The following is a 27,909-nucleotide window of genomic DNA, read 5'->3' as shown; positions in this document are numbered from 1 at the left end:
CAAAAAATATGTTTTCGCTTTGTCATTCTGGGGTATTGTGTGTAGATTGATGACGAGCTTTTAAAAAAAAAAAAAAATTTTAAAATAAGGTTGTAACAACAAAATGTGGAAAAAGTTAAGGGGTCTGAATACTTTCCTAATACACTTTAAGTAGATGATAAATTATATTTCTGACATCGTCATTTGTCTCGATGTCTGTGTAAAGAAGTTGTGAGGAAAAAAGTATTTCTTAAGAGCGCACTTCTTCCAGAGCCTCTGGCTGAGGTGGCTAATGGATTCTCTCTGAGGTGAGTGATGCAGCGTGGGTAAATGTAGTCTCTTACCTGTGTCCAGGACAGGAGGCCAGGTTCTGACGTCCACTGCTGCCGACGCCTCCTTCGACCTCAGCAATTTACAGATCACCGCTGTGGTCATCATACACGCCGAGCGGCTCACCTGGGGGCACACGCACGTTAGGAAAGACACACACGTTGGGACACAAACCTGTTAAGACACCCAAGCTGTCACGTCCTGACCATAGAAGCTTTTATTTTCTATGGTAGAGTAGGTCAGGGCGTGACGGGGTTTTGTCTAATAAAAATTTTCTATGTTCTAGTTTCTGTTTATCGATGTTGTTTTTTGGGGGGATGATCTCCAATTAGAGGCAGCTGGTCATCGTCTCTAATTGGGGATCATATTTAAGTAGATGTTTTTCCCACCTGGGTTTGTGGGAGATTATTTTGAGTTAGTGTATGTTGCACCTCTTCGTCACGGTTTGTTGTTTTTGTATGTCTTCCATAGTTTCACAGTTAAATAAAAATGCAGAACGATACACGCTGCGCCTTGGTCTCGTTCATACGACAACCGTGACACAAGCACATGTTCAAACACCAACGCATGTACGCACCTGCACACGCGCACTGTAAAATGCTCCAGAAATGGCCTATGAGTGAGAAGGGAAACTCCTGCTCTAATATCACCTCCTACACGGTGCGTCTCCTTTTACATTTTCATTTCCCTTATCTAAATAAAGGTCAGTTGTGATGCGATGACTTGATACGTGGATGTCAACGAGGCACTTACCTCCACGATCATCTTCACCGTGGGCAGAGTGGTGGCGATGTTCTGGGGGTGCGGAGGTCGCACGGTGATTGGCACACAGCCCGCGTACAGGCACCCGTAGAACGCTGCGATCAGGTCAATCCCTGCATGAAGGACACAGAGAGAAGAGGAGAGGAGTGAAGGGGAGGAAAGAGGAATGAAGAGGAGGGAAGAGAAGTGAAGAGGAAAGACGAATCTAAAGGCGTAAAGAATATTAGTCCCCGTCCCTCTGTCCATGAGACCCTGTGCTGAATCAGAGCCAGCCTCCAGACTCTCAGGACAAGGTGTAGTATTGAGCTGGCTGTCCTAGAGACAGTTAATTGAATGGCTCTCAGGCAATCACCCTTGTCGGGATTTGTCCTGCTTGACTGAGTTTCTTCATTATGGACCTATGGTTCACTCTGAACGCTTGAATGTCTCTGGCTCCCAAATGCTGATGGAGTTCCAAATTAGAGTTCTACCTTTTAAAACCTGGAACATTCAGTCCAGTCTCTCGCCAAAGGCCTTAAAAATGGATTTGTTTGCGTCACACTGTGTATGCCATTCAAGATCAGCACAATCTTGCTGGAAGTACTATTCTATCATAGTGGGATGTGGCTCAGGACCTCTTGTCTTGTCAGCACTGAATGCTTCTAGGTTGATGAATGATGACAAGGAAACAGAACCTATCCCATTTGCGCGCCAGTGGGGTGTAGATGTTTAGATGTTTCTTTTTATTGTAGCGACACATGATGGGACGGAAAGCTTAGCTTAGTTTATCATGGCTAATTTATGCTGTATGGATGAGGTAGGCAGATATCCGAAAGGTGGGAATGGACAGGGACAACACACAAACCCAGTGACAGACATGTCGTGTGTGTGTGTGTGTGTGTGTGTGTGTTGGTGCACCAGACATACCAGGGGGGTAGACGAGCGCAACGTGATCCCCGTCCTGCAGGTGTCCTCGCTCCGCCAGCATGGTAGCAATCTTCTCTGCTCTCTTATGCAACTGGACACATGACAGCGAGCTGGCTATCGTCCCCTGTAGTCACACACACACGAAAACACACACAGAGAGAGAGAAAGAAAGAGTGACAGAGAGAAACAGAGAGAGAAACAGAGAGAGAGAGACACACAGAGAGAGATACAGAGAGAGAGAGACACACAGAGAGATACAGAGAAACAGAGAGAGAGAGACACACAGAGAGAGATACAGAGAGAGAGACACAGAGAGAGATACAGAGAGAGAGACACAGAGAGAGAGACACAGAGAGAGAGACACAGAGAGAGAAACAGAGAGAGAGACACAGAGAGAGACACAGAGAGAGAGAGACACAGAGAGAGAGAGACACAGAGAGAGAGACACAGAGAGAAACAGAGAGAGACACAGAGAGAGAGACACAGAGAGAAACAGAGAGACACAGAGAGAGATACAGAGAGAGACACAGAGAGAGACACAGAGAGAGACACAGAGAGAGACACAGAGAGAGACACAGAGAGAGACACAGAGAGAGACACAGAGAGAGACACAGAGAGAGAAACAGAGAGAGAGACACAGAGAGAGACACAGAGAGAGAAACAGAGAGAGAGACACAGAGAGAGACACAGAGAGAGACACAGAGAGAGAGACACAGAGAGAGAAACAGAGAGAGAGACACAGAGAGAGATACAGAGAGAGATACAGAGAGAGAGACAGAGAGAGAGACACAGAGAGAGATACAGAGAGAGAAACAGAGAGAGAGAGACACAGAGAGAGACAATCAGAAATTACCACAGATACAGTGTCATGCAAAACTGCTGAATCAATACTAGATAGCAAGAAAATGATGATTTACAGTCAACATTTTCAATGGGTCTTTGATGGGGCTACTTCAAATAAAATACTGATGTGTTTCTCTAACAGCCGACAACAATGCCGACTATTTCAGTTGCTACTGCTGTGTTTACAAAACAATCACAATACAGCCAGGCCACACCTACCCTTGAGTTGAGCAGTGTGTAAAGCACATGGTCTGGAGTGGTCTGGGCCCTCCATTGTAACACTTCAGAGAGAAAGAGGAACTAAAAAAAATAGAAAGAAAGAGGAAAGTAAGCCTGTCGCTGGATGGCCAGGTCACACTGAGGAGGGGACATTCTGTCTCCGTGTTAAAATCAGACAGGAGGACAACCAGGTGTCACAAATCACACCCTATTCCCTGGTCAGAGTGCACTACGTTCGCCCAGGGCATGCATAGGGCTCTGGTAAAAAGCAGTGCACTATATAGGGAATAGGGTACCATTTCAGCCTAGGAGAAAGGTACAGTAATTATAACCAGTGCCAGGGTTGAAACATTTCACAAAACCTGTTAGCCTTTTGAGGAGAAGATGTTACAGTCCTTTTCATATTAGAAGGTGACACGCTGAGTTCTTAATAAAACAGCATTCTACAATGAACTGCACTCATAGAGAGACAGAGAAAGACAGAGGGAGAGAGAAAGACAGAGGGACAGAGAAAGACAGAGGGAGAGAGAAAGACAGAGAGACAGAGAAAGACAGAGGGAGAGAGAAAGACAGAGGGACAGAGAAAGACAGAGGGACAGAGAAAGACAGAGGGAGAGAGAAAGACAGAGGGACAGAGAAAGACAGAGGGAGAGAGAAAGACAGAGGGAGAGAGAAAGACAGAGAGACAGAGAAAGACAGAGGGACAGAGAAAGACAGAGGGAGAGAGAAAGACAGAGGGACAGAGAAAGACAGAGGGACAGAGAAAGACAGAGGGAGAGAGAAAGACAGAGAGACAGAGAAAGACAGAGGGAGAGAGAAAGACAGAGGGACAGAGAAAGACAGAGGGAGAGAGAAAGACAGAGGGACAGAGAAAGACAGAGGGACAGAGAAAGACAGAGGGACAGAGAAAGACAGAGGGACAGAGAAAGACAGAGGGAGAGAGAAAGGGCAACACATGAGCTCCATATCGGTGCAGCAGATATAAAAGACAGTGTGAGGAATGAGAAGGGGACAAGCGTGTCTCAGCTTATGCATTTTTCAAAGTTTCATCCGTGCGGGCAGTGGAGGAGTAAATAGCGGTAGTGTAATTCATGCCAATCGCAGTTGGATCTGTGGGAGGCACGGAGCAGGACAGTTAGGAGTCTGTAGTGTAATATTGCCTGTCTTCAGGCCTGGTTTTATAGTGATGAATTAGAAATTCAATATGCACCGTTTAAATCCGCCGGGTCCAACTGCTACAGATAGAAGATCACAGACATCAGGACTTACAGTACTTCGCAGCTCTGGACACCAGGGCCTGAGCAAAATCCACCCACCAACAGGCATCTTAGCATGTGTGTCTAGCTTTTGAAAAAGGCTGTGAAAATTAGAGCTGTTGAAAGTGTTTAGTTTTACACTTGGGCTCTTGCCATAAAGTAGGGACAGATGTTGTCCTGTTGAAACACAGTCATTTGATATTTCCTGTCTAATTCCATAGGAAGGCCTGTTTTCAACAGACACACAGAACAGACTACTTCCTGTGAACCCCGGTAATGTTCCAAATTGCACCCTATTCCCTATATAGTGTACTACTTTTGACCTGGGCACATAGGGCTCTGGTCAAAAGTAGTGCACTACAAGTGAGGGGCTGCCTGAGACTAAGTGAATCCCTCTCTGCACCCAAACAAACATTAAGACAGGAACTTATTCCAGTCTGCCAACGCCTCAACAACATTAGGAAAATATGAACAATTTCCTGATGAAAACATCACTCAGGAACTTGCCATTAGCCCTGTGGATAATTTAATAAAAACCAATGTATTCTGTTCGCTCTCTGGTCACAGGAAACCGTCCCACTACTGTAGAGGGGAAACTACATATCTCTGGATCAGTAGGAGACCGAGAGGCCCAAGCTTCATCCCAATTGGCACCCTATTCGGTATATAGTGCACTACATTTGACAAGAGCCTATAGGCTTGGGTAGTGCTCTACATAGGGAATAGGGTGCCATTTGGGATGCAAACCCGGTATTGTCAGAGCTGCGACAGCTAGAAGACATAGAGACTGATAGAAAGTGCTGAGCTTTGAATTGAACTGTGACGGCCCACCCTCTCCTCTGAGATTCCCCCAGTGCTCCAGTGAAGCCGGACCCTTCCGCTCAGTACAGAATAGTACAAAGACCTTTTGTCTGTAACTCAGATTCCAGGGCCTAGATTAGAATCAGCAGAGAAGAGCTTCATCTGTTAGTTTAAAGAGTCTGTGACTCCAGAGTTTAAGAGGATCCGCTGTCATGATCAAAGTGGATATCTTAAGAGTCTTTCGTGTTATGTGACGAGGTGGTCAGTGGTGTACGTTTTCAGCAACAGTAACAGGAAGTTTACCACAAAGTATTAGTTACCCTAGCAACGCTCATGTTGCATACATTGTTAAAACATGCTAAAGCAGCAACCATTACCTACCACACATGGCTAGACCCCCCCCAAAAAATCACAACATTTTATATAAGAGAAATCGAGGTACGAAGAATAAGAAAAATCCATTCACACAGAGGGCCTGATTTTCAGATGGATGAGCATACAGAAAGACGGTCCATCCGGGTGCATTAAGGTGATGACGAGAGAGAAGCAGCAGAGATAGTGTTATGGTTTGGTTGGCATGCTGAACAGAACAGAGGAAGGGATACAGACTGATGGTTGCTAGGGGGATTAGATCACATGAAAGTGTACATGAACAGTCTGAGTCAGATGAATTCAAGCCACACCACAAACAATGTCTGCGTCCCAAATGGCACTGTATTCCCTATATATATTGCACTACTTTTAACCAGAGCGCTATGGGCCCTGGTCATAAGTAGTGCACTATATAGGGAATAGTGTGCTGTTTGGGATGCAGACAATGTGTCCTGTCCTCCTGAAGGAAAGTATAAACAGAAGAAATGTGTGTGTGTTGTGTTGTCACAGTCGTTTGCCTTGTCACTTCACATTAGAGGGCATACTGCCCAAGCGGCAGCCAGATGGGGTAATTGATGAGATTTTTCTGAATTAGAGAAAGTAGAAATCAATTCTGTCTCCGCTACGCTACGGCTACCCTCACCGTCGTTCAGCGCCACCAGCCAGGCACTACACATTCCTTTATTAATAATGACTTTCCACACCACTGCCATGGTAAAAGAAAGTGCTATCAAATCTAATCTGACAAATCACATAGCTACACACCCTTACTGTTTGTACACCTCTGTACTGACAGGGGCTTCGTCCTAAATGGCAGCCTAACCCCTTTATAGTGCACCACTTTTGACCAAAGCCGTATGGAACCTGGTCAAAAGTAGTGCACTATCTAGGGAGCCATTTCAGATGCACTCAGGTTAGTCCTAAACCCTGAGGGAAATGTTCTGTTTGAAGGTAAAGTGAATGAAAACAACCAACCAAGACAACACAATCCTTCACCCAGACTGTTTACTAGTCTGATCTGCCATCCACTATGTGGCCTGTCTTGGGAAAACCTGACCTAAATATGAAGTAAGGGCTTAGAGAAGCCCAGACCACATCCCAGTCTGTGGGATGTTGATAAAGGGATTGTTCAAACACTCTGTGGAAATAGAGGGGAAGCAATGGAGACAAGAAACCTGGAAGCCTAGTGTGAAAACATAGGACCTCTGTGAGAACACACCACACTGTGTACCAAATGGCTCCTTATTCCCTATATAGTTAGTACACTACTTTTGACTAGGGCCCATAAGGACAGGGTGTCATTTGGGGTGCAGTCCATGGGTACACTTACACTCCCTATTATTAGGTATCTCAGAGACAGAGCCTCTTACACTTAAGGCTATGAAATCGAAGTGAAATGTCTTACTGTGCCTACGAAATATCTTAAAGTGGCCTGTCTCTGTGATGCTTTTAAAGGATTTGTTCCATATTAGTCCTGTAACAACATCAGTCTACTGTTACCAGTACAGTTTAAGCCTTTAAATTGAGTCTAACTCAGAGTGGATCTCAAACAATACATCTGACTGGACTGCGGAGGTATGGTACTGTTGACGGTATTGCTCCGTCCATATAAATGCTTAGAGATCATGAATGAAAGAATAGAATTAGAGAGATCATATGTAGAAAACAGAGGATGGTACATAAAGCATTCAAATGACTTGAGGAGACTACAGATGAATAATGGTTGAACTACCACTCCACTGTCGTGTATAAGGGGTCAAACGAGCGTAGACGGTCAAATGAAACATGAAGAGCGTGCCAGATGAAACCGGGCCAGGTTGCGTCCCAAATGGCACCCTATTCTCTATACAGCACACTACTTTTGACCAGGGACCATAGGGCTCTTGTCAAAAGTATTGCACTATGTAGGGGAAATCATTTGGGATGCATCATCAGATTCAGCCAGTGGCCCACAGTCGATGGTTTAATGATTGTGTTGATGTAGATGAGTGTGTTGATGAAAACCAAGCCCTCAGAGAGCCACACACACACACCTTTCTTGCCTGATCATTGTCTTCCATCTGGCCCAGGTCCCTGCCACTAGCCTGGGCAATCCTCTTCCCCGATACCAGGTTCCCCACCATCACAGAGGCAGGCCCGATCTCTGTGGACAGAGGCATAGGGGTCAGACATACATACCTACACAGTCACACACACAGGGGTGGTCTATAGCCCAGGCTGAGATCTGTAGTGATATACACTGGCTCACATTGTGTGTGTGCAGTGAATTCCCCCTAATTCCCAGAAGACATTTACAGTGACAGGGTGGGCTGAGATTGACCTTGTGTTCAGAGGCAAATGGGGACTGAATGGGTGGGTCAGTTGACTGGAGGATTCTACTCTGACAGAGCGCCTTTCAGACAGAAATGGCCAGAGAAACTTGTGCTGGAAAGGAAGATCTGTCTAGGAGGAACACACAGTCCAGAATCTAATGGAAAGAGGTGACAGCTGAGATATGGGATGGAATGTGTTGGATCAGATGGGAAACATGTTACAATGGTCATCGGACCAGATTACAATACAGTCCAAGTTCAGTTCTGAATCTGATTGATCTTAGTTCTACACCTCATCCAACGTAATAAACACATATGAAGAAGTAGAAATAAATGAATGTAGATATCTCCATCTCCCTATCTGTACAGGTTTTTAAAATAGAAATCTAATATACATCTAAGTCAATCTACTTGCAAGTTCTGCACTGACTTCATTGCACCCAATAAAACCACATAAATTAAGGATTTCAATGAAACAAATGAACTATCAATCCCCTAGGCAGACCCACTCAGGCTGGTGTGCTATGGTGTAACAGTGTCTGACCTGGTTGTTTCTGCCGGGGCTTGGGCAGGTTGGTGACACAGGTATGGGGACACATGAGGACGTTGCAGGGGTGCAGGGAGCCCTCCAGGAACAGCTGCTTGGTCTCTGATAGGTGGATTCCCCCCAGAGGGGTTTTAGGAAGGGTGTTGGAGGGGACCAGGGCCAGGCAATACACCCCCACCTGGTGGATCCCATCTATGGCCTGTATGGGGAGGGAATGCATGGGAGTGAATGAGAGAAAAACCACGGGCCACGAGCGTCAAATGAGTCTATTTGTCTTGCATCCACGTGGAGCAATGCTGGTAAGATGATGAGCTGATAAACTGTCAGAAAATAGACTGTTTGTGCATTGTTACATCTGGAGTTGTGAAATGTTCTATTTAGTGTTGATACGTTTAACTGTCTGTGCCAATATTATGTTTAGGCTAGTGCTTATGATACACGGTGTAGCAATATTATGTTTAGGCTAGTGCTTATGATACACGGTGTAGCAATATTATGTTTAGGCTAGTGCTTATGATACACGGTGTAGCAATATTATGTTTAGGCTAGTGCTTATGATACACGGTGTAGCAATATTATGTTTAGGCTAGTGCTTATGATACACGGTGTAGCAATATTATGTTTAGGCTAGTGCTTATGATACACGGTGTAGCAATATTATGTTTAGGCTAGTGCTTATGATACCGGTGTAGCAATATTATGTTTAGGCTAGTGCTTATGATACACGGTGTAGCAATATTATGTTTAGGCTAGTGCTTATGATACACGGTGTAGCAATATTATGTTTAGGCTAGTGCTTATGATACACGGTGTAGCAATATTATGTTTAGGCTAGTGCTTATGATACACGGTGTAGCAATATTATGTTTAGGCTAGTGCTTATGATACACGGTGTAGCAATATTATGTTTAGGCTAGTGCTTATGATACACGGTGTAGCAATATTATGTTTAGGCTAGTGCTTATGATACACGGTGTAGCAATATTATGTTTAGGCTAGTGCTTATGATACACGGTGTAGCAATGCAACAACATTGTATACATTTATCAACTGGATTGCGTTTAGGAATTTCTTGACAGTAGGCTATCACTGTTTTAGCTTACAGCCGATTTGGTTGGTGACGATCAAAAACAGGGTGCATGGTTAGTGTGTGCCTTAGAAGAATTGTTATGATCTCCGCTATGCTAAGTAGACTAAAGATGTACTTGAAAATGTATTGGATTGTAAGATATGGTTTATCAGTCAGTCAGCTACATATGAAAACAACTGCCTACCTGTGTTGATTTCAACCATAGGCATATAGCCTAGGCAGGCTACGGCTGGAAAACTCAAGGAACTCCCATTTCGAGAAAGAATACAACTGTTTACTATGGATGTTCAAGACAATTACAGTGGCATATGGTATGCACTGTATCTGAACTGACACTGTCACAAAAATGTTGATGGACATCTTCCTGTGTGGTCTGGGATTTAGGGTGATGTGTGCCCCATAGGCCTCTGGTCAAATGGAGTGCATTATATCGGGAATAGTGTGCCATTTGTGACACAATCAGATAGACCTACAGCAGTAAAGACATACCATATATCGCCTGTATGTGGAGGAACAGTGATTGTTAGTGTTTGAGGCATGCAAAGTACGGCTAATGGGCAAATCCTAACTGCCACTTAAGTTAAATTCTCACTTGGTCTCCCATTGACATCAATACATGACTAAGTGAACATTCGACTTAAGTGGAACTAGGGGATTAGATATGGCTACATAAAAGTGGTAAAGAAAGTACAGACATCAAGGCCATGTGTAACTGGATCAAGAGGAAGAGAAAATGTCTTTGTTTTTACTGCAATCATAAAGCTGCAGAAAGCTTTAATAGTGAACCACAGTCTCTTTAGCAATGGACAAGAACCTAGAGGGCTGGGTTACAGTACAGGGCTTTAAATCAGTCTACTGGTGTGTGTGTGTGTGTACCTGCAGCACTCTACTCATCCACTGAAAGCTGTCCTCCTCTGTAGAATCAGGTCTCTGCTCTGCCACCACCACGATCCTCTCATCATGTAACACAGTGATGGAGAACACTGCTATCCTGGAGCACAGAGAGACAGGAGACTGACCATAGAATTACATACAGAATGACTTATATGATCTCTATGAGACCAACATTGTTAGCACACTGCTATCCTGGAGCACAGAGAGACAGAGAGACAGAGACCAATACTGTTACCAACACAGCATTAGCAGAGACACACAACATCAATTAATCAGCTACAATCACCATACTTTATTCATTAAGTAGTGTCAGGAGTTTTACCAGCCCACTTGACTTGATCAACAAATATAACCTATATCTAGGGCCCAGAGTCTATTCTATAACCTATATCTAGGGCCCAGAGTCTATTCTATAACCTATATCTAGGGCCCAGAGTCTATTCTATAACCTATATCTAGGGCCCAGAGTCTATTCTATAACCTATATCTAGGGCCCAGAGTCTATTCTATAACCTATATCTAGGGCCCAGAGTCTATTCTATAACCTATATCTAGGGCCCAGAGTCTATTCTATAACCTATATCTAGGGCCCAGAGTCTATTCTACAACCTATATCTAGGGCCCAGAGTCTATTCTATAACCTATATCTAGGGCCCAGAGGCTTACCTGATCAGGTCACATGTTCAGGAAAACTCCTGTCGCTATATACACACAACAGATGGATTAGAACCCACCTTCCCCTATAGACAAACTTCATGGGCTCCACAGCCAGGGCTGTAGCCACGATGTCATCAGCGTTGTGCCTCCTTCCCCCCACCACCATAAGGCCGTCCATCTTGCCAGCGATGAAGCACAGCCCCCCAGGACCCACGAAGCCCAGTAAGCCTGTCCTGGTGAAGGGGTACTCACTGATGGGAGCCCCAACACTGTTCATGGGGAACACCTAGAGTACACAGACACACACAAACACATTTGTTTATCACACTCATAAAAACCTGCAATACACACACAAGCATCACACACAATCCCTGAAATTCAGGTGGATAAAGTAATGGTTAAATTAGCCCAATGGCTAAATAAAACAAATTCATGAATGACCTAACAAATCACATATGGGTGCAATTCCATTAAATGAGTCTCTCTCCAATAATGGATTAAAGTGCACTTGAGGAATTGTGAATATGTTTTTCAGACTACGGAAGCAACAGCAGTTGTAAGAGTCAATCCCCAGGAGGTTCATTTGTCCCTAGCCAGGACCCAGGGGGAGCTCAACCCATAGCCCCATGCTGTTATACCTTACCTCAAAGGTGTTCTTGGTCATGCCTGAGAGACCGTAGTACGAAGTCCCCGTGGCGACAGAACACACACACAGCTCCCCGATCTCATCTGTTTTACATAACTGCGGAACCCCATCTGGTTTCACGACGCACATGAGAGCTGCAAGAAATTAAAAAGAGGAGGGAAAAAAAGAGGGGAGAGATTGAGGCCAACAGTTTATTAGCAAATAGCAGAGAGAGAAGAGAGTTTGGAGAAGTGGCCCAGCTACCTCCCTTGATCCTGATCGAGCCAAGTGCACTTCATTATATAGTCACTGTATTACTCTGCAGCACAAAGCTGAGGAAACTGAGGGTAAGTCCAAAATGGCACCCTTTCCTCATTAAGTGCACTACTTTTGACCAGAGCCTTATAGTGCCCTTTATAGGAATAGGGTGGCATTTGTGACGCAAGCCTGGTGTGTTCAGAGGTGGAGAGGACAGTAGAAAGGTGTTGGGTGCTTCAAGACCACATCAACACACTTCCAGGAAGCCCTTAACAGACGGTAGGTGAGGTGGTAACATTCACCCTTATCTTTTGCTGGTAGGAGACAGGTTAAGACAGGGTTAGGGAGGTGGTAGGGAGGGCCCGGGCCCCTGGGTCATGGCTGCAGGGTCTCTGTGTGGGTGTAGAGGTCCTATATAGACTACTATCAGAGCAGTCAGACACTCATCTGGGCACCACATGCAGGGGAAGATGTGACCCTCTGGTCTCTAGAAACCACTACACACCCTATTTCCTTATATACAGTGGAAGTCAGAAGTTTACATACACTTAGGTTAGAGTCATTAAAACTCGTTTTTCAGCCACTCCACAAATTTCTTGTTAGGACATCTACTTTGTGCATGACACAAATAATTTTTCCAACAATTGTTTACAGACAGATTATTTCACTTATAATTCACTGTATCACAATTCCAGTGGGTCAGAAGTTTACATACACTAAGTTGACTGTGCCTTTAAACAGCTTGGAAAATTCCAGAAAATGATGTCATGGCTTTAGAAGCTTCTGAAAGGCTAACTGACATCATTTGAGTCAATTGGAGGTGTATCTGTGGATGTATTTCAAGGCCTACCTTCAAACTCAGTGCCTCTTTGCTTGACATCATGGGAAAATCTAAAGAAATCAGCCAAGACCTCAGAATGTTTTTTTGTAGACCTCCACAAGTCTGGTTCATCCTTGGGAGCAATTTCCAAACGCCTGAAGGTACCATGTTCATCTGTACAAACAATAGTATGCAAATATAGAAATGTCCTCTGGTCTGATGAAACAAAAGTAGAACTGGTTTGGCCATAATGACCATTGTTATGTTTGGAGGAAAAAGGGGGAGGCTTGCAAGCTGAGGAACACCATCCCAACCGTGAAGCACGGGGGTGGCAGCATCATGTTGTGGGGCTGCTTTGCAGAAGGAGGGACTGGTGCAATAAATGGCATTATGAGGATGAAAAATGATGTGGATATATTGAAGCAACATCTCAAGACATCAGTCAGGAAGTTAAAGCTTGGTCGCAAATGGGTCTTCCAAATGGACAATGACCCCAAGCATACTTCCAAAGTTGTGGCAAAATGGCTTAAGGACAACAAAGTCAAGGTATTGGAGTGGCCATCACAAAGCCCTGACCTCAATCTTATAGAAAATGTATGGGCAGAACTGAAAAAGTGTGTGCGAGCAAGGATCCTACAAACTTGACTCAGTTACACCAGCTCTGTCAGGAGGAATGGGCACAAAATTCACCCAAATTATTGTGGGACGCTTGTGGAAGGCTACCCGAAACGTTTGACCCAAGTTAAACAATTTAAAGGCAATACTACCAAATACTAATTGAGTGTATGTAAACTTCTGACCCACTGGGAATGTGATGAAAGAAATAAAAGCTGAAATAAATCATTCTCTCTACTATTATTCAGACATTTCACATTCTTAAAATAAAGTGGTGATCCTAACTGACCTAAGACAGGGAATTTTTACTAGGATTAAATGTCAGGAATTGTGAAAAACTGAGTTTAAATGTTTTTGGCTAAGGTGTATGTAAACTTCAACTGTAGAGCCCAAAGTGCTCTGGTCAAAAGTAGTGCACTATGTAGGGAATAGGGGGGCATTTGGGAGTCCCCCTCTGTATCCAACCCTCCCACTAAGTCAGATCACAATAAAAACACTCCTAGAAAAGTAGGCTGCTCTTCGCTGTGGAAAGCTCAGATTAAGCTTTATTATATTTTTACTTTGTATGGGTCAGTATATCTTCTTTATACGTGGTCTTGCCGGTCACTTATGAGGCTTCTGTGAGTAATGCCAGGATTTTTGAATGGAAAACAAGATTCCATTAAATGGAAACTCATTATCGGGATAAATAATAACTTCTGCTCTATCTCAAAATGTGGATATCAAAGGAATCATTTTTGGCTGAATCAGGCATACATCAAGTTATTGTGTGTGTTGGTGTGTTTGTTGTAGGGTTGCATAATCTCTAGTAACTTTCCAGAAATTCCCAGGTTTTCAGAAATACATGTTGCAGGTTACCAGATTTCCATCTTATTCTCATCTGATGCTGGGAATCTACCAACCAGGATTTCTGGAAACCTTGGCATTTCTACCCTTGCTTACCTCCTGGCATGGCGGTGCCCACGTCCTGCAGGGTGAGAACAGACAGCTTCTCCTCAGAGTCCACCCTGATGACCCCGTGACTCAGACCCTGCATGGACAGTACTCCTCTCCCCGGGGGCTGGTTACTGTCGTCTGTCGGCCTATTAAGAAGATGATTACTTTATTGTCCATTTACTCAATGAGCAACAGAAATGTGTCTTCTGCATATCTCATTGACCCTGGTAGACATACGGATTCAGTAGATACCTATATGGTCGCTCTATATGAATTCAGTAGATACCTATATGGTCGTTCTATATGAATTCAGTAGATACCTATATGGTCGCTCTATATGAATTCAGTACATACCTATATGGTCGTTCTATATGAATTCAGTACATACCTATATGGTCGTTCTATATGAATTCAGTACATACCTATATGGTCGTTCTATATGAATTCAGTACATACCTATATGGTCGTTCTATATGAATTCAGTACATACCTATATGGTCGTTCTATATGAATTCAGTAGATACCTATATGGTCGTTCTATATGAATTCAGTAGATACCTATATGGTCATTATATATGAATTCAGTAAATACCTACATGGTCGTTCTATATGAATTCAGTACATACCTATATGGTCGTTCTATATGAATTCAGTACATACCTATATGGTCGTTCTATATGAATTCAGTAGATACCTATATGGTCGTTCTATATGAATTCAGTAGATACCTATATGGTCGTTCTATATGAATTCAGTAGATACCTATATGGTCGTTCTATATGAATTCAGTAAATACCTACATGGTCGTTCTATATGAATTCAGTAAATACCTACATGGTCGTTCTATATGAATTCAGTACATACCTATATGGTCGTTCTATATGAATTCAGTACATACCTATATGGTCGTTCTATATGAATTCAGTAGATACCTATATGGTCGTTCTATACGAATTCAGTAGATACCTATATGGTCGTTCTATATGAATTCAGTAGATACCTATATGGTCATTATATATGAATTCAGTAAATACCTACATGGTCGTTCTATATGAATTCAGTAAATACCTACATGGGGGTTCTATATGAATTCATTCACTTTTTGACCACACCCTTTTTATTTAAACAAAATCTTCCATACATGTTTTCCCGTGGTAGAAGTGGTCAGAAAAGGGGTGTGGTCAAAAAGTGATTAATCTAGAAGGACAATATACACAGAGAGCTTGGGTTCAGAACCAGGGTCAGCCACAGTGTAGTGCCACTATCAACAAGTCCAAAAATACACATCCACCAATCAAAACCTTCATCCCATTCAAACAACAGCCAATTAGAGGGCTAGAGCTGTGGCTGTTCCCGATGCTCAACGCCCATGGGACAACGGAGGGTCATAAAAAAAACAGGACAACGCCACAATGGGGGTGCTTTCATTAGAGTTACTGCGTGTGTGTCCGTGCGTGTGTGTCTGTATGTGTGTCCGTATGTGTGTCTGTATGTGTGTCTGCGCAACAGAAGAGAAACTGCCATATGTTTTATTGGCATGCCATTTATTAGATTTGTGAGTTTGAAGCTGTGTTTGCTGGAAATAAAATCATGTAATTGCCACAGTACCCATAACGGCAAGATGCATGTGGCGCACACAGGGAGCATTTTACAGTGTCATAATCAAGAGCAGGGAGTGAAATCTCAAATGACAGGAAAAAGTGAATTAAACTTGCCCTCGTTTGTGTACGCAGTGGCTATTTGAAGTTGAGCTACACTATGTAACAGATGGATGAACAAACACTGACCTTGAAATACCACAGGACAGTAAACATAAGAGTTTTTGTTTTAAGAGCATATAAGTTAATACCAACGAGTGTGTGTGTGTGTGTGTGTGTGTACCTCCTGATGGCTACAGTGAGGGCCTCTGGAGAGCTGGCACAGGGACAGATAACCTCCGGCTTCAGCCCCTTACTCTGGAAGACATTGAGGAACGCATCACACGACGAGATGGACCCTGAGAGAGAGGAAGAGAGAGGGGAGAGACAAAGAGAGAGAGGGATGAGAGAGAAGAAGACAGAGAAAGATAACATAAGTTAAGAGTCAATGTTGAAGGACAAACAGATATCCTAATCCTGCTACTACAGACTGATTTATTGACAGACTAGCTCATTCAAATTTAAGTTGTGCGGTTTTCGAGTGGGTTGGAAGCAATAGATTTTGCTCCTGTGCGAGGGGAGGAAAACTCCAATCCAATACATTATACCAATCTAACATGTCAGCATTGTTTGATTATGTGGACAACTGTTACAGCAGGTTAATTGCAGGTTAATTGCTGTGGCAGAGTTGATTTGCTCCATGCTTGCACTGCTTGTCAGCGCCACCATAACCCTGTCAGGCTGAGTTCAGATGCTGAGCACACATACTGTTCATTATCAAATTACATTATCCAATTCCACTGCCTTCCATTACCAGATCTCACTGCCTCTAAACCATTCTAACCCATTTGTTCCTTTCAATTATATTCTTTAGATTCACATTTATAAGGCAAGCATTGAAAAAGAACAGCATTACTCAACCCTTACCCTCCCCATAGGTACAGTTGAAGTCGGAAGTTTACATACACCTTAGCCAAATACATTTAAACTCAATTTTTCACAATTCCTGACATTTAATCCCTGTAATAATTCCCTGTGTTAGGTCAGTTAGGATCACCGCTTTATTTTAAGAATGTGAAATGTCAGAATAATAGTAGAGATAAGGATTTATTTCAGATTTTATTTCTTTCATCACATTCCCAGTGGGTCAGAAGTTTACATACACTCAATTAGTATTTGGTAGCATTGCCTTTAAATTGTTTGTAAATTGTCGGCGTGCAAGACTCCCCCTTTTTCCTCCTAACGTAATGATGGTCATTATGGCCAAACAGTTCTACTTTTGTTTCATCAGACCAGAGGACATTTCTCCAAAAAGTACGATCTTTGTCCCCATGTGCAGTTGCAAACCGTAGTGTGGCTTTTAATGGTGGTTTTGGATCAGTGGCTTCTTCCTTGCTGAGCGGCCTTTCAGGTTATGTCGATATAGGACTCGTTTTACTGTGGATATAGATACTTTTGTACCCGTTTCCTCCAGCATCTTCACAAGGTCCTTTGCTGTTGTTCTGAGATTGATTTGCACTTTTCGCACCAAAGTACGTTCATCTCTAGGAGACAGAACGCATCTCCTTCCTGAGCGGTATGACGGCTGCGTGGTCCCATGGTGTTTATACTTGCGTACTATTGTTTGTACAGATGAACGTGGTACCTTCAGGCGTTTGGAAATTGCTCCCAAGGATGAACCAGACTTGTGGAGGTCTACAAATTTCTTTCTGAGGTCTTGGCTGATTTATTTAGATTTTCCCATGATGTCAAGCGAAGAGGCACTGAGTTTGAAGGTAGGCCTTGAAATGCATCCACAGGTACACCTCCAATTGACTCAAATTATGTCAATTAGCCTATCAGAAGCTTCTAAAGCCATGACATAAACAGCTTGGAAAATTGCAGAAAATTAAAGGCACAGTCAATTTAGTGTATGTACACTTCTGACCCACTGGAATTGTGATAAGTGAAATAATCTGTCTGTAAACAATTGTTGGAAAAATGACTTGTGTCATGTACGATGTCCTCCCTGACTTGCCAAAACTATAGTTTGTTAACAAGACATTTGTGAAGTGGTTGAAAAATTTGTTTTAATGAGTCCAACCTAAGTGTATGTAAACTTCCAACTTCAACTGCATCTTAAGCTATACAAATGTAGCAGTGGTACGTAGTGTTAGTGTTTACAGCAGCAGTGGTAGATTACTGTAATGGTTCCATGGCAGCTGCTTGGTGAATTATATATTGGTTACATTATACTTCATTACAAGTCCCTGTAGTCGGAATCAAGACTAAAGGTATAAGACTACTTAGCCTAGGTGACAAAGGGACATTCTATGAGACCTGCATCATGAACATGGACAGAGTTACAGTACTATAGTTCGACACAATATTTTACCCTATCTGATACATTTCTAGAATTCATTTTTAGAGAGAGAGAGAGAGAAAGAGAGAGGCAGAGCGAGACAGAGAAAGACAGAGAGACAGTGAGAGTGAGAGACAGAGCCACAGAGAGAGAGAGAGAGAGAGAGAGAGAGAGAGAGAGAGAGCGAGAGAGAGAGGCAGAACGAGACAGAGAGACAGAGTGAGAGAAAGCAGAGAGAGAGAGAGAGAGGCAGAGCGAGACAGAGAAAGACAGAGACTGAGTGAGAGAGAGAAAGAGAGAGTGAGAGTGAGAAAGAGAGAGGCAGAGCGAGACAGAGAGACAGTGAGAGTAAGAGAGAGAGACAGACAGAGACACAGAGAGAGAGAGATGCAGAGCGAGACAGAGAAAGACAGAGTGAGAGAAAGAGAGACAGAGTGAGAGAGAGAGAGAGGCAGAGCGAGACAGAGAGAGACAGAGAGACAGAGAGAGAGAGGCAGAGCGAGACAGAGAGACAGAGTGAGAGAAAGACAGAGAGAGAGAGAGAGGCAGAGCGAGACAGAGAGACAGAGTGAGAGAAAGACAGAGAGAGAGAGGCAGAGCGAGACAGAGAGACAGAGAGAGAGAGGCAGAGCGAGACAGAGAGACAGAGTGAGAGAAAGAGAGAGAGAGAGAGAGAGGCAGAGCGAGAGAGAGACAGAGTGAGAGAAAGAGAGAGAGAGAGAGCAGAGCGAGACAGAGAAAGACAGAGTGAGAGAAAGAGGCAGAGCGAGACAGAGAAAGACAGAGTGAGAGAAAGAGAGAGAGGCAGAGCGAGACAGAGAAAGACAGAGAGACTGAGTGAGAGAGAGAGACAGAGTGAGAGAGAGAGACAGAGTGAGAGAAAGAGAGACAGAGAGACAGAGTGAGAGAGAGAGAGGCAGAGCGAGACAGAGAAAGACAGAGAGACTGAGTGAGAGAGAGAGACTGAGTGAGAGAGAGAGAGACTGAGTGAGAGAGAGAGACTGAGTGAGAGAGAGAGACTGAGTGAGAGAGAGAGACAGAGAAAGACAGAGAGACTGAGTGAGAGAGAGAGACTGAGAGAGAGAGACAGAGTGAGAGAGAGAGACAGAGTGAGAGAGACAGTAGTGTGGTCTTACAGGGGTTGGATCCATCGGCCACCACCAGCATGCGTAGTGAGCTCAGGTTGATGTCCCTCTGGTCCTTGTGGGCCACCAAGGCCCAGTGCATGTCCCTGGACTTTACACATGCCACCTTCGCTGTGGGATGGATCACACCATGGGAAGGGTTAAGGACAGTTCACATGAAGAAAAAAAAGAAGTCAATCAGTGTGGTCAAAATGCAAGTTCAGTATTATGGGCTATTATAATAGCCCAATAACATTCAGAAGATATCACTTTTGATGTTACTCCAATGTTATCAAAATGCTAACAGTGAAGTAACAGTTTCAACTGTACATGAAACCATCCTTACAACCAAGTAAAAAGCAATATTATTAAACAATATCAATTGTCAAATACACATGCATCTACAGTATATTAGCTGAAGCTTGAGTGAATGGAGAGGTGGTGAATCCAGACCTTTGTATTGGCACACTTTCTGGATCCAGGACAGTGGGTTGACCTTCATCAGTGAGTAGGGTATACTGATAACATGCATCATGTTCATCACACTCTGCAACAGGAGAGACATATTAATCAGAGCCGTTATTACATGGAAGTCAAGACTCAATCAAGACTGGTAATTATCAGGATTCTTCGAGGCTAATTAGGAAAACTGATATGAGATCTCATTGGTTAAAACTCTGATTAATTAGTGTATGCACTATGCATCCCAAACGGCAACCCTTTCACCTTTATAGTACAGAGCCTTATGGGCCATTGTAAAAAGTAGTGCACCCTATAGGTAATAGGATGCCATTTGGGATGCAGACTATATTGCTCTAACACAACAGAGACTAAAGTCCCCGTGGCTACACATTAGAATATATTCACTGTTCCTTATAATTGGATTTGGGAGAACACATTTAAACAGTGGTAAAAATCCTCTCTGATAATATAAATCCCATTTCAAAATGGTGCTCAAAGAAAACATCGTAAGAATATAATCATCTTTAACGAGCCCTCTAAGCCCTGTGCAGACGTGTGTGTGTATCAAAGCCCTGCTGGAAGGTCCTCACCGTGAGAATACCATGCCACAGCCCCACGTCCTTCTTAAAGTCTAATACATTCACTATGGTCTCAGCTGCAGGGGAGAGAGAGACACAGAGAGAGTGAGAGAGACAGAGAGACAGAGAGACAGAGAGAGAGACACAGAGACACAGAGGCAGAGAGAGAGAGAGACAGAGAGAGAGACACAGAGACAGAGAGGCAGAGAGAGAGAGACACAGAGACACAGAGAGAGAGAGAGAGAGACACAGAGTGAGAGAGGCAGAGAGAGCGAGAGAGAGAGAGAGACATAACAGAGCACATAAGAGTTTAATCCAACATAGGCATCTCAAACAGTAACCCAGACACATGACATGTTAGATTCTATGTACACAATGCATGATCATTACTGTGAGAGATGGGGTTTAGACCAATGACTGTTGTGAGAAGCACAACACCCAGACAAGTGAAAGATGGCAAGAGAAAATCCAATTGTAATGAAAAAGTATTTCTCTAATGCATGTTTTATGTCTCCCATAGCAGTCTTAGTGCTATGACTTCTGTAGAATGTCTTATCGGAGACGGCTGCAGGCTCCCACCTTCTGTGTATCCACAGGACTGGGTGAGGGCCTGACAGTGAGTCAGCAGAGCTATCCTCATCACCGTCACTCCCAGCACACTGCCGTCCTTACACGTCTTATACTGCAGGTGAGAGAGGGAAGAGGTGAGGAGAGAGCGACAGACACACACAGAGAGAGCGAGAGAGTGACAGACACACACAGAGAGAGCGAGAGAGAGACAGAGAGCAGGAGTTAGGATGCTGTGTATCACAGTCACAAAGCAGCAACGCAGACCATCATTACACATATGCTGTAATGCCCATTATTTCCCCTACCTACTGTACGATCATGTTATTAGACGCCACCTGCTAATTACAGTACAGACAAACCATGGCTCATTTCAAACACTGCTTGTAAAGCCACTCCTGTTATATATCTGATTAATTATCAGTCGCTAGTATTGAGAATACCCATAATGCCTCTTAACAGATGATGTGTTCTGCCTAGGGCAGTGCTATTGCCATGTTGTGAAACTCAAATTCTGCCTTTAACAATCAGGCAGTAACATCCTGTCTCTCAGACCAGACCCATCCCAGTCCTAGTAGACACACACAGTACTAGATCTGAGGACCGGAATGACAATGTTCACTCTAATAAAGCCATGGTGCTGTCTAGGCTAGGTCTCCTCCAGTCAGTCTGATGAACGACCACAGAGCTAGCTTAGAGCAACACAACATAAACACTATACAGACTACTGTCAGCATCAGCCACTGCCTGACTGAGCACAGAGAGAGAGAGAGAGAGAGAGAGAAAAATACTTGTTTATTTTTCCTTCTCTACTTTAACTATTTGCATATCATTACAACACTGTTATTATATTCATAATATGACATTTGAAATGTCTTTATTCTTTTGGAACTTTTGTGAGTGTAATGTTTACTGTACATTTTTTATTGTTTATTTCACTTTTGTTAATTATCTATTTCACTTGTTTTGGCAATGTAAACATATGTTTCCCATGCCAATAAAGCCATTAAATTGAATTGAAACTGAATTGATAGAGACAGAGAGCAAGCATTCCATCTGTCTGAGGGTACCTCCCAAAATGCATCCTATTCCCTACATAGTGCACTACTTTTGACCAGAGCCCTATGAACCCTAGTCAAAAGTAGTACACTACAGTATATAGCAGGGCTGTTCAAATCTGGTCCTGGAGGGTCAAAACACTTCTGTTTTTTGTTTCTACCTGGTAGTTAATTGCACTCACCTGGTGTCCCACCTGGTGTCCCTTGATTGAATCAGTCCCTGATTAGAAGTTTAGGATGAAAACCAGAAGTGTTTTGTTCCTCCAGGACCAACATTGAACAGCCCTGCTATATAGGGAATATGGGGCCATTTGGGACCCTCAGGAATGAATAGCAGCAACATTCATTATTCACAGTATATTTTTTCTCAACCTAACTAATGGGAGAACAGCACTCAACATGTAGATGGATTATACCATAGATTTTTTAATCTGCACTAAGAGACAGGGAGATGGAACAAAAATATTAAAGGTGGACTGTACTTCCTGATCTCGCCTCATTTTAGACTTGGTTCATTAAGAAATGCTAGCAGCCATGACTGAATTAAAACAGGAGTTGGTTTCGGGGTGTGGTTTGATGTGGGTGTCTCGTGTGTTCGCAGGTGGGAAGAGTTAGCCAAATTATTTAGCCAATTAGCTTCAGTCGGCTGGTGTGCGACCATGGCAAAGTTGGTTTGACTTTGGATAGCCTATCTCTGGGGATAGTTAGGGACCATCAAATTACACAATGTAAATGGGACAATATTTTCATGTTGCACATCTTTTAGTTGTCTGATTAAATGCTTTCAATATTTGTATATGAATTTCTACAATTTATAATTGGTTTGAGGTTAAGTCATTGACATTTTTAGCTATTGACCTTTTAAGGTATTGTCCCATGTGCATTGGTCCCTAACTAGCCCCATAGGGATATCGTATGTCAAATCAATTTTTACCATGGGCATTACGATCGGGTCAGCTGCGCTACGAATGTATGATTACTTGGGTGCTGCCAGCTGTGGGCAGGATTAAAATAAACCCAACCCAAGGAAACCTGTTGTGTTACCCTTCATTCCGTGACAAAATGTTTTCCCCTATCATCTCACAAATCTCAGTTTTGGACGAGACTGACTTTATGACCAAAATGATTCTATTTACACTTTGTAGTCAATTTTTGCACGATAATAAATGTTTACGACTCATATCAATGCCACATAGGCGATTTTCAAAACAAGAAGTTGCTTTTTATGGGCAGTCGCTCTTTAAAAGTTAGCCAGTCATTAGTCATTATAACAGACCTTCATGCTCTAAATCTTACAGACTATCTGAAGTAGTATTACATTGAGAAGAGTGATGCATATCCAGATATCTGCTCAGCCTTACATGTCTAGTGATGCACGACTACGAAAACAACCATTTGTCTAAAAGACTAAGTCCAGATCAAAATATATTTCTGGATACATTTTCCTTTGTAGAATTGACGAGGCAATTTCTTGTAAGCCATTGCTGAACATTTATCTTGTAAATGTCTGTTTGACTAAGGAGAGGACTAGAAAAATGTGTGGACTGAGTAGGAAAGTACCTTGAGTATGCCAAAAGTACCAAAAAGATCACTACCGATTACAGCAATTTTGGATTCTGTCTAGACTTCAACAAACAATGGACCCATCCCAAATGGCACCCTATTCCCTATAAAGTGCACTACTTTTACATTTTTACATTTACATTTTAGTCATTTTAGCAGACACTCTTATCCAGAGCAACTTACAGTAGTGAATGCATACATTTCATTTCATACATTTTTTTCTCCGTACTGGTCCCCCGTGAGACTCAAACCCACAACCCTGGTGTTGCAAACACCATGTTCTACCAACTGAGCCACACAGGACCTTTTGACTAGGGCTTTGGTCATATGTACTGCACTATATAATACTGTAGAATTAAACTTTATTGTCCATCCTGGATGGACATTTTTCTTTGGCATCACCTTCCATTAAAATGATCACATACATTCTCACATCATACACATTTAAACCAGTCATGTTGCATACACTGAAAACCGAGGACATTGATACATTCACTCACAACTGACCGCTGTCCCAACTGCACTGGATAGATAAGTAAATATACTGACAAAATATACTTTGCATTTAGTAGTCCAACAGCACAAGGAACGAATTAATGTTTGAACACGTTCTTCTTGACCATGGGCATTCTGAAGCGTCGGCCAGAGAGAAGCCTCTTTAACTGAGGGTGTAGATGGTGTGGGGGGTCACCAACAACAGCCAGTGCCTTCTTTTTGGTTGCCTTGCGGAACAGACTACTCAAATGTGCCTGTGGTCAACTAATTACTTTGCTGGCTGTGTTTACTATTCTGGTCAGTTTGCTTTTGCTCCTCACACTCAGATTACCATACCAGTCTGTCATAATGAACGTGAGGATGCTCTCCACCAAGCTGCTATACACCCTCTCCAGAACATCTTGACTGACCCCAAACTCCTTACATTTCCTGATTAAAAACAGGCGCTGGTTTGCTTTTAAAAAAAATAGTATGCATTCTCTGTAAAACTCAGCTTGGTCAAAACTCAGCTTGTTCAATCAATTTGTGTCCCAAGGTATTTAAAACACTCAACCACCTCCACTTGTTGGTCATTCAGAGACAGTGGTTGGGATATTGGTAAGTTGTTGCCATTGATGATCAGCTCCTTTGTCTATTCCATTCTTGAATGTTGTTGGTCTGTTTAAAACAGCTGTCCACATCTGACGTAGCATCTTTAAAAAGAGTCCCACCAGAGCCATGTCATCTGCGTACTTGAAAATGCTCACATTGTTTCCTTGGCTCTTCATCTCATTAGTGTAGACAGAGAACAACAACGGTGAAAGGACACAGCCCTGGGTGAGTTCAGGGTCAGTTCATCAGAGAGGGCCCCATTCATGAGGACACTCTGTGGGCGGTCAGTTAAAAAGTCCTTGATCCAACCCGTGGGGCCTCCGTTGACATTCAGGTCCAGTAGTCGTTTGAGGAAGTGTGTGTATTTGCATTGTCTTGAAAGCGGAACTAAAATCAATAAATTAAATGTGTGCATATGATTTAGCATGTTGGAGGTGACTAGCCACCATATTCACCAAGGTCAGGGTAGCATCCTCAGTCCACCTCTGTGATGATATGATTTAGCATGTTGGAGGTGACTAGCCACCATGTTCACCAAGGTCAGGGTAGCATCCTCAGTCCCTCTCTGTGATGATATGATTTAGCATGTTGGAGGTGACTAGCCACCATGTTCACCAAGGTCAGGGTAGCATCCTCAGTCCATCTCTGTGATGATATGATTTAGCATGTTGGAGGTGACTAGCCACCATGTTCACCAAGGTCAGGGTAGCATCCTCAGTCCCCCTCTGTGATGATATGATTTAGCATGTTGGAGGTGACTAGCCACCATGTTCACCAAGGTCAGGGTAGCATCCTCAGTCCCTCTCTGTGATGATATGATTTAGCATGTTGGAGGTGACTAGCCACCATGTTCACCAAGGTCAGGGTAGCATCCTCAGTCCCTCTCTGTGATGATATGATTTAGCATGTTGGAGGTGACTAGCCACCATGTTCACCAAGGTCAGGGCAGCATCCTCAGTCCACCTCTGTGATGATATGATTTAGCATGTTGGAGGTGACTAGCCACCATGTTCACCAAGGTCAGGGTAGCATCCTCAGTCCACCTCTGTGATGATATGATTTAGCATGTTGGAGGTGACTAGCCACCATGTTCACCAAGGTCAGGGTAGCATCCTCAGTCCCTCTCTGTGATGATATGATTTAGCATGTTGGAGGTGACTAGCCACCATGTTCACCAAGGTCAGGGCAGCATCCTCAGTCCCTCTCTGTGATGATATGATTTAGCATGTTGGAGGTGACTAGCCACCATGTTCACCAAGGTCAGGGTAGCATCCTCAGTCCACCTCTGTGATGATATGATTTAGCATGTTGGAGGTGACTAGCCACCATGTTCACCAAGGTCAGGGCAGCATCCTCAGTCCCTCTCTGTGATGATATGATTTAGCATGTTGGAGGTGACTAGCCACCATGTTCACCAAGGTCAGGGCAGCATCCTCAGTCCACCTCTGTGACTAATAGGCAAACTGTAACGGGTCCAGTTGATCTGCTATGGACAGGGTAAGGTGCTTACTAACAACCCTTTCCATGCATTTGGCCAGAAAGTCATTTGGTGATTTGGCCCCTGACTTCTTAGGGACTGGTACAATGGTCAACACCTTCAGGAGTTTGGCACTGTGCAGGTACTGAGCAGGAGATGAAACAGTCATGTGAAGACTCCCTTGAGCTGGTCGGCGCAGACCTTCAGTACCTTGTCCAGTAGACCGTCTGGGCCCGTTGCTTTGTGTGGCTCAATATGTGACAAGCATGAAGCCACCTTTGTTATGTGGACAGGAGAGGATTTGGGGATGCTCTCACATATTTATTTACATTCATCTTTGAAATCGACGGTGCCAAATCTTTCATAGAAACAGTTAAGGTCATTTACAAAGGATGAACAGTCTGCAACTGTATTGTTCCCTCTTTTCCTTTCCATTGCATTAAGCCCTTCCCATGCTTGTCTTGGATTGGCTGGACAGAACCTCTGCTCTACTTCATCCTTGAAGTCCTTTTTAGCTTTCCACATTTTTGACCTGAATTAATTTTCTTTCTCCTTTACAGCATCAGTATCTCCTTTCAGGAAAGCAAACTTCCTTTCATTGAGGCACATTTTCAAGTCCTTAGCTACCCAGGGCTTGTTGTTGGGAAATACTCCGAAAGTTTTTGTGTTAATGACAGTATCCTTACAGAACTGGATGTATGATGTGGTGCTGTCAGTCATCTCGTGGGGATCCCTGCACGAGTCAAAGAACACCTCCCAGTGTGACATCAAAGCAATCCTTGAGCTCCTCCCTACTCTCCTCTGTTCACACCGGAATGGATTTCTCTACAGGTTATTTACGCTTCACCTGCTGCCTGTATCTCGGTAGGAGATGGATAACGTTATGGTCTGATTTCCTGATGGGTGCTCTGCACACTGCCTTGTATGCGTCCTCTATGTTGCCATAACACTGGTCCAGGATGTGAGTTGAGCGAGTTGGACAGGTGACATATTGTACTGTTGCAGAGTGGGGAGGTGCGCAGAAAGGGAGATCGTATTAAAATCCCCAAGCACAAATACTGTCTGGTCAGCTGATCGTGAAAGAGCAGCATTGAAACAGTCTGTAATCCTGTCAGCAGCTTCCTTATTGTTAGGTCCAGGCACATAGGCCAGAGTAATGGTAATCTGTCCAAACTCACGTGGTAGATAGAATGGCCTGAATGATACAACAAGAATCTGTCTCTGGTGCACACTTGTTCAATCACATTACACTGCGTGGCCCAAGTATTATCTACAGAGATACATAGCCCCCCCCCCCCGCCTATTGATTTAGGTGACGTTGTTTTGTCTCCATCTGCTCTAATGACAGTGTATCCATCAATGTTCACATCAATATTGTCCTGCTTGAGCCACGTTTCTGTAAAGCAGATTCAATTACTTCTCCTAAAGTCTTCAAATTCAGCCCTCGCTGCTAACTCTTCCAGGTTATTATTTAGTGACGTCACATTTGACAGGGTGGTCACCGGGGGCGGGTGCCAGCTTCCCCGCCTCCATAGCCTGTTCCTAACACCACCTCTTGAGCCTCGCTTCTTCTTGGTTTCCCTTTTTGACTTTGTAGAACAACCATCAGGCAAGGCAATGCTGTTTTGGAGAAAGTTAGTTTTATCTGGGAAAGAGAGCAGAAACGCAGGGGAGTAGGTGATGGTGGTTGATGTACTAATGGAATCCATACAACCTCCGGTAGTGATTGGAAAGTTTTCCTCATATTACACCGATTAGGATTAAGAAGGTCACACATGCCCCGTACAATCCACT

The 27,909-nt window shown here is 43.5% G+C and overlaps 1 protein-coding gene across 1 annotated transcript in view; it reads right to left on the bottom strand.

The window, feature by feature from the left end:
- Positions 1-27,909, bottom strand: part of dip2ca (disco-interacting protein 2 homolog Ca) — a 235,633-nt gene that overhangs the window by 22,783 nt on the left and 184,941 nt on the right. The window contains 15 exon segments of the mRNA XM_014190736.2: positions 324-435; positions 1,063-1,184; positions 1,978-2,101; positions 3,040-3,120; positions 7,502-7,611; positions 8,325-8,526; positions 10,294-10,408; positions 11,046-11,254; positions 11,612-11,748; positions 14,229-14,368; positions 16,104-16,218; positions 19,337-19,456; positions 19,778-19,871; positions 20,377-20,441; positions 20,944-21,046. Of these exon segments, the coding sequence (XP_014046211.2) occupies positions 324-435; positions 1,063-1,184; positions 1,978-2,101; positions 3,040-3,120; positions 7,502-7,611; positions 8,325-8,526; positions 10,294-10,408; positions 11,046-11,254; positions 11,612-11,748; positions 14,229-14,368; positions 16,104-16,218; positions 19,337-19,456; positions 19,778-19,871; positions 20,377-20,441; positions 20,944-21,046 (1,849 nt within the window).

Source organism: Salmo salar, chromosome ssa03, assembly GCF_905237065.1.
Source record: "Salmo salar chromosome ssa03, Ssal_v3.1, whole genome shotgun sequence".
In the NCBI taxonomy this organism is placed as follows: Eukaryota; Metazoa; Chordata; class Actinopteri; order Salmoniformes; family Salmonidae; genus Salmo; species Salmo salar.
Note: the sequence above shows the minus strand (reverse complement) of the source record. Positions and strands in the feature narration are given on the sequence as shown.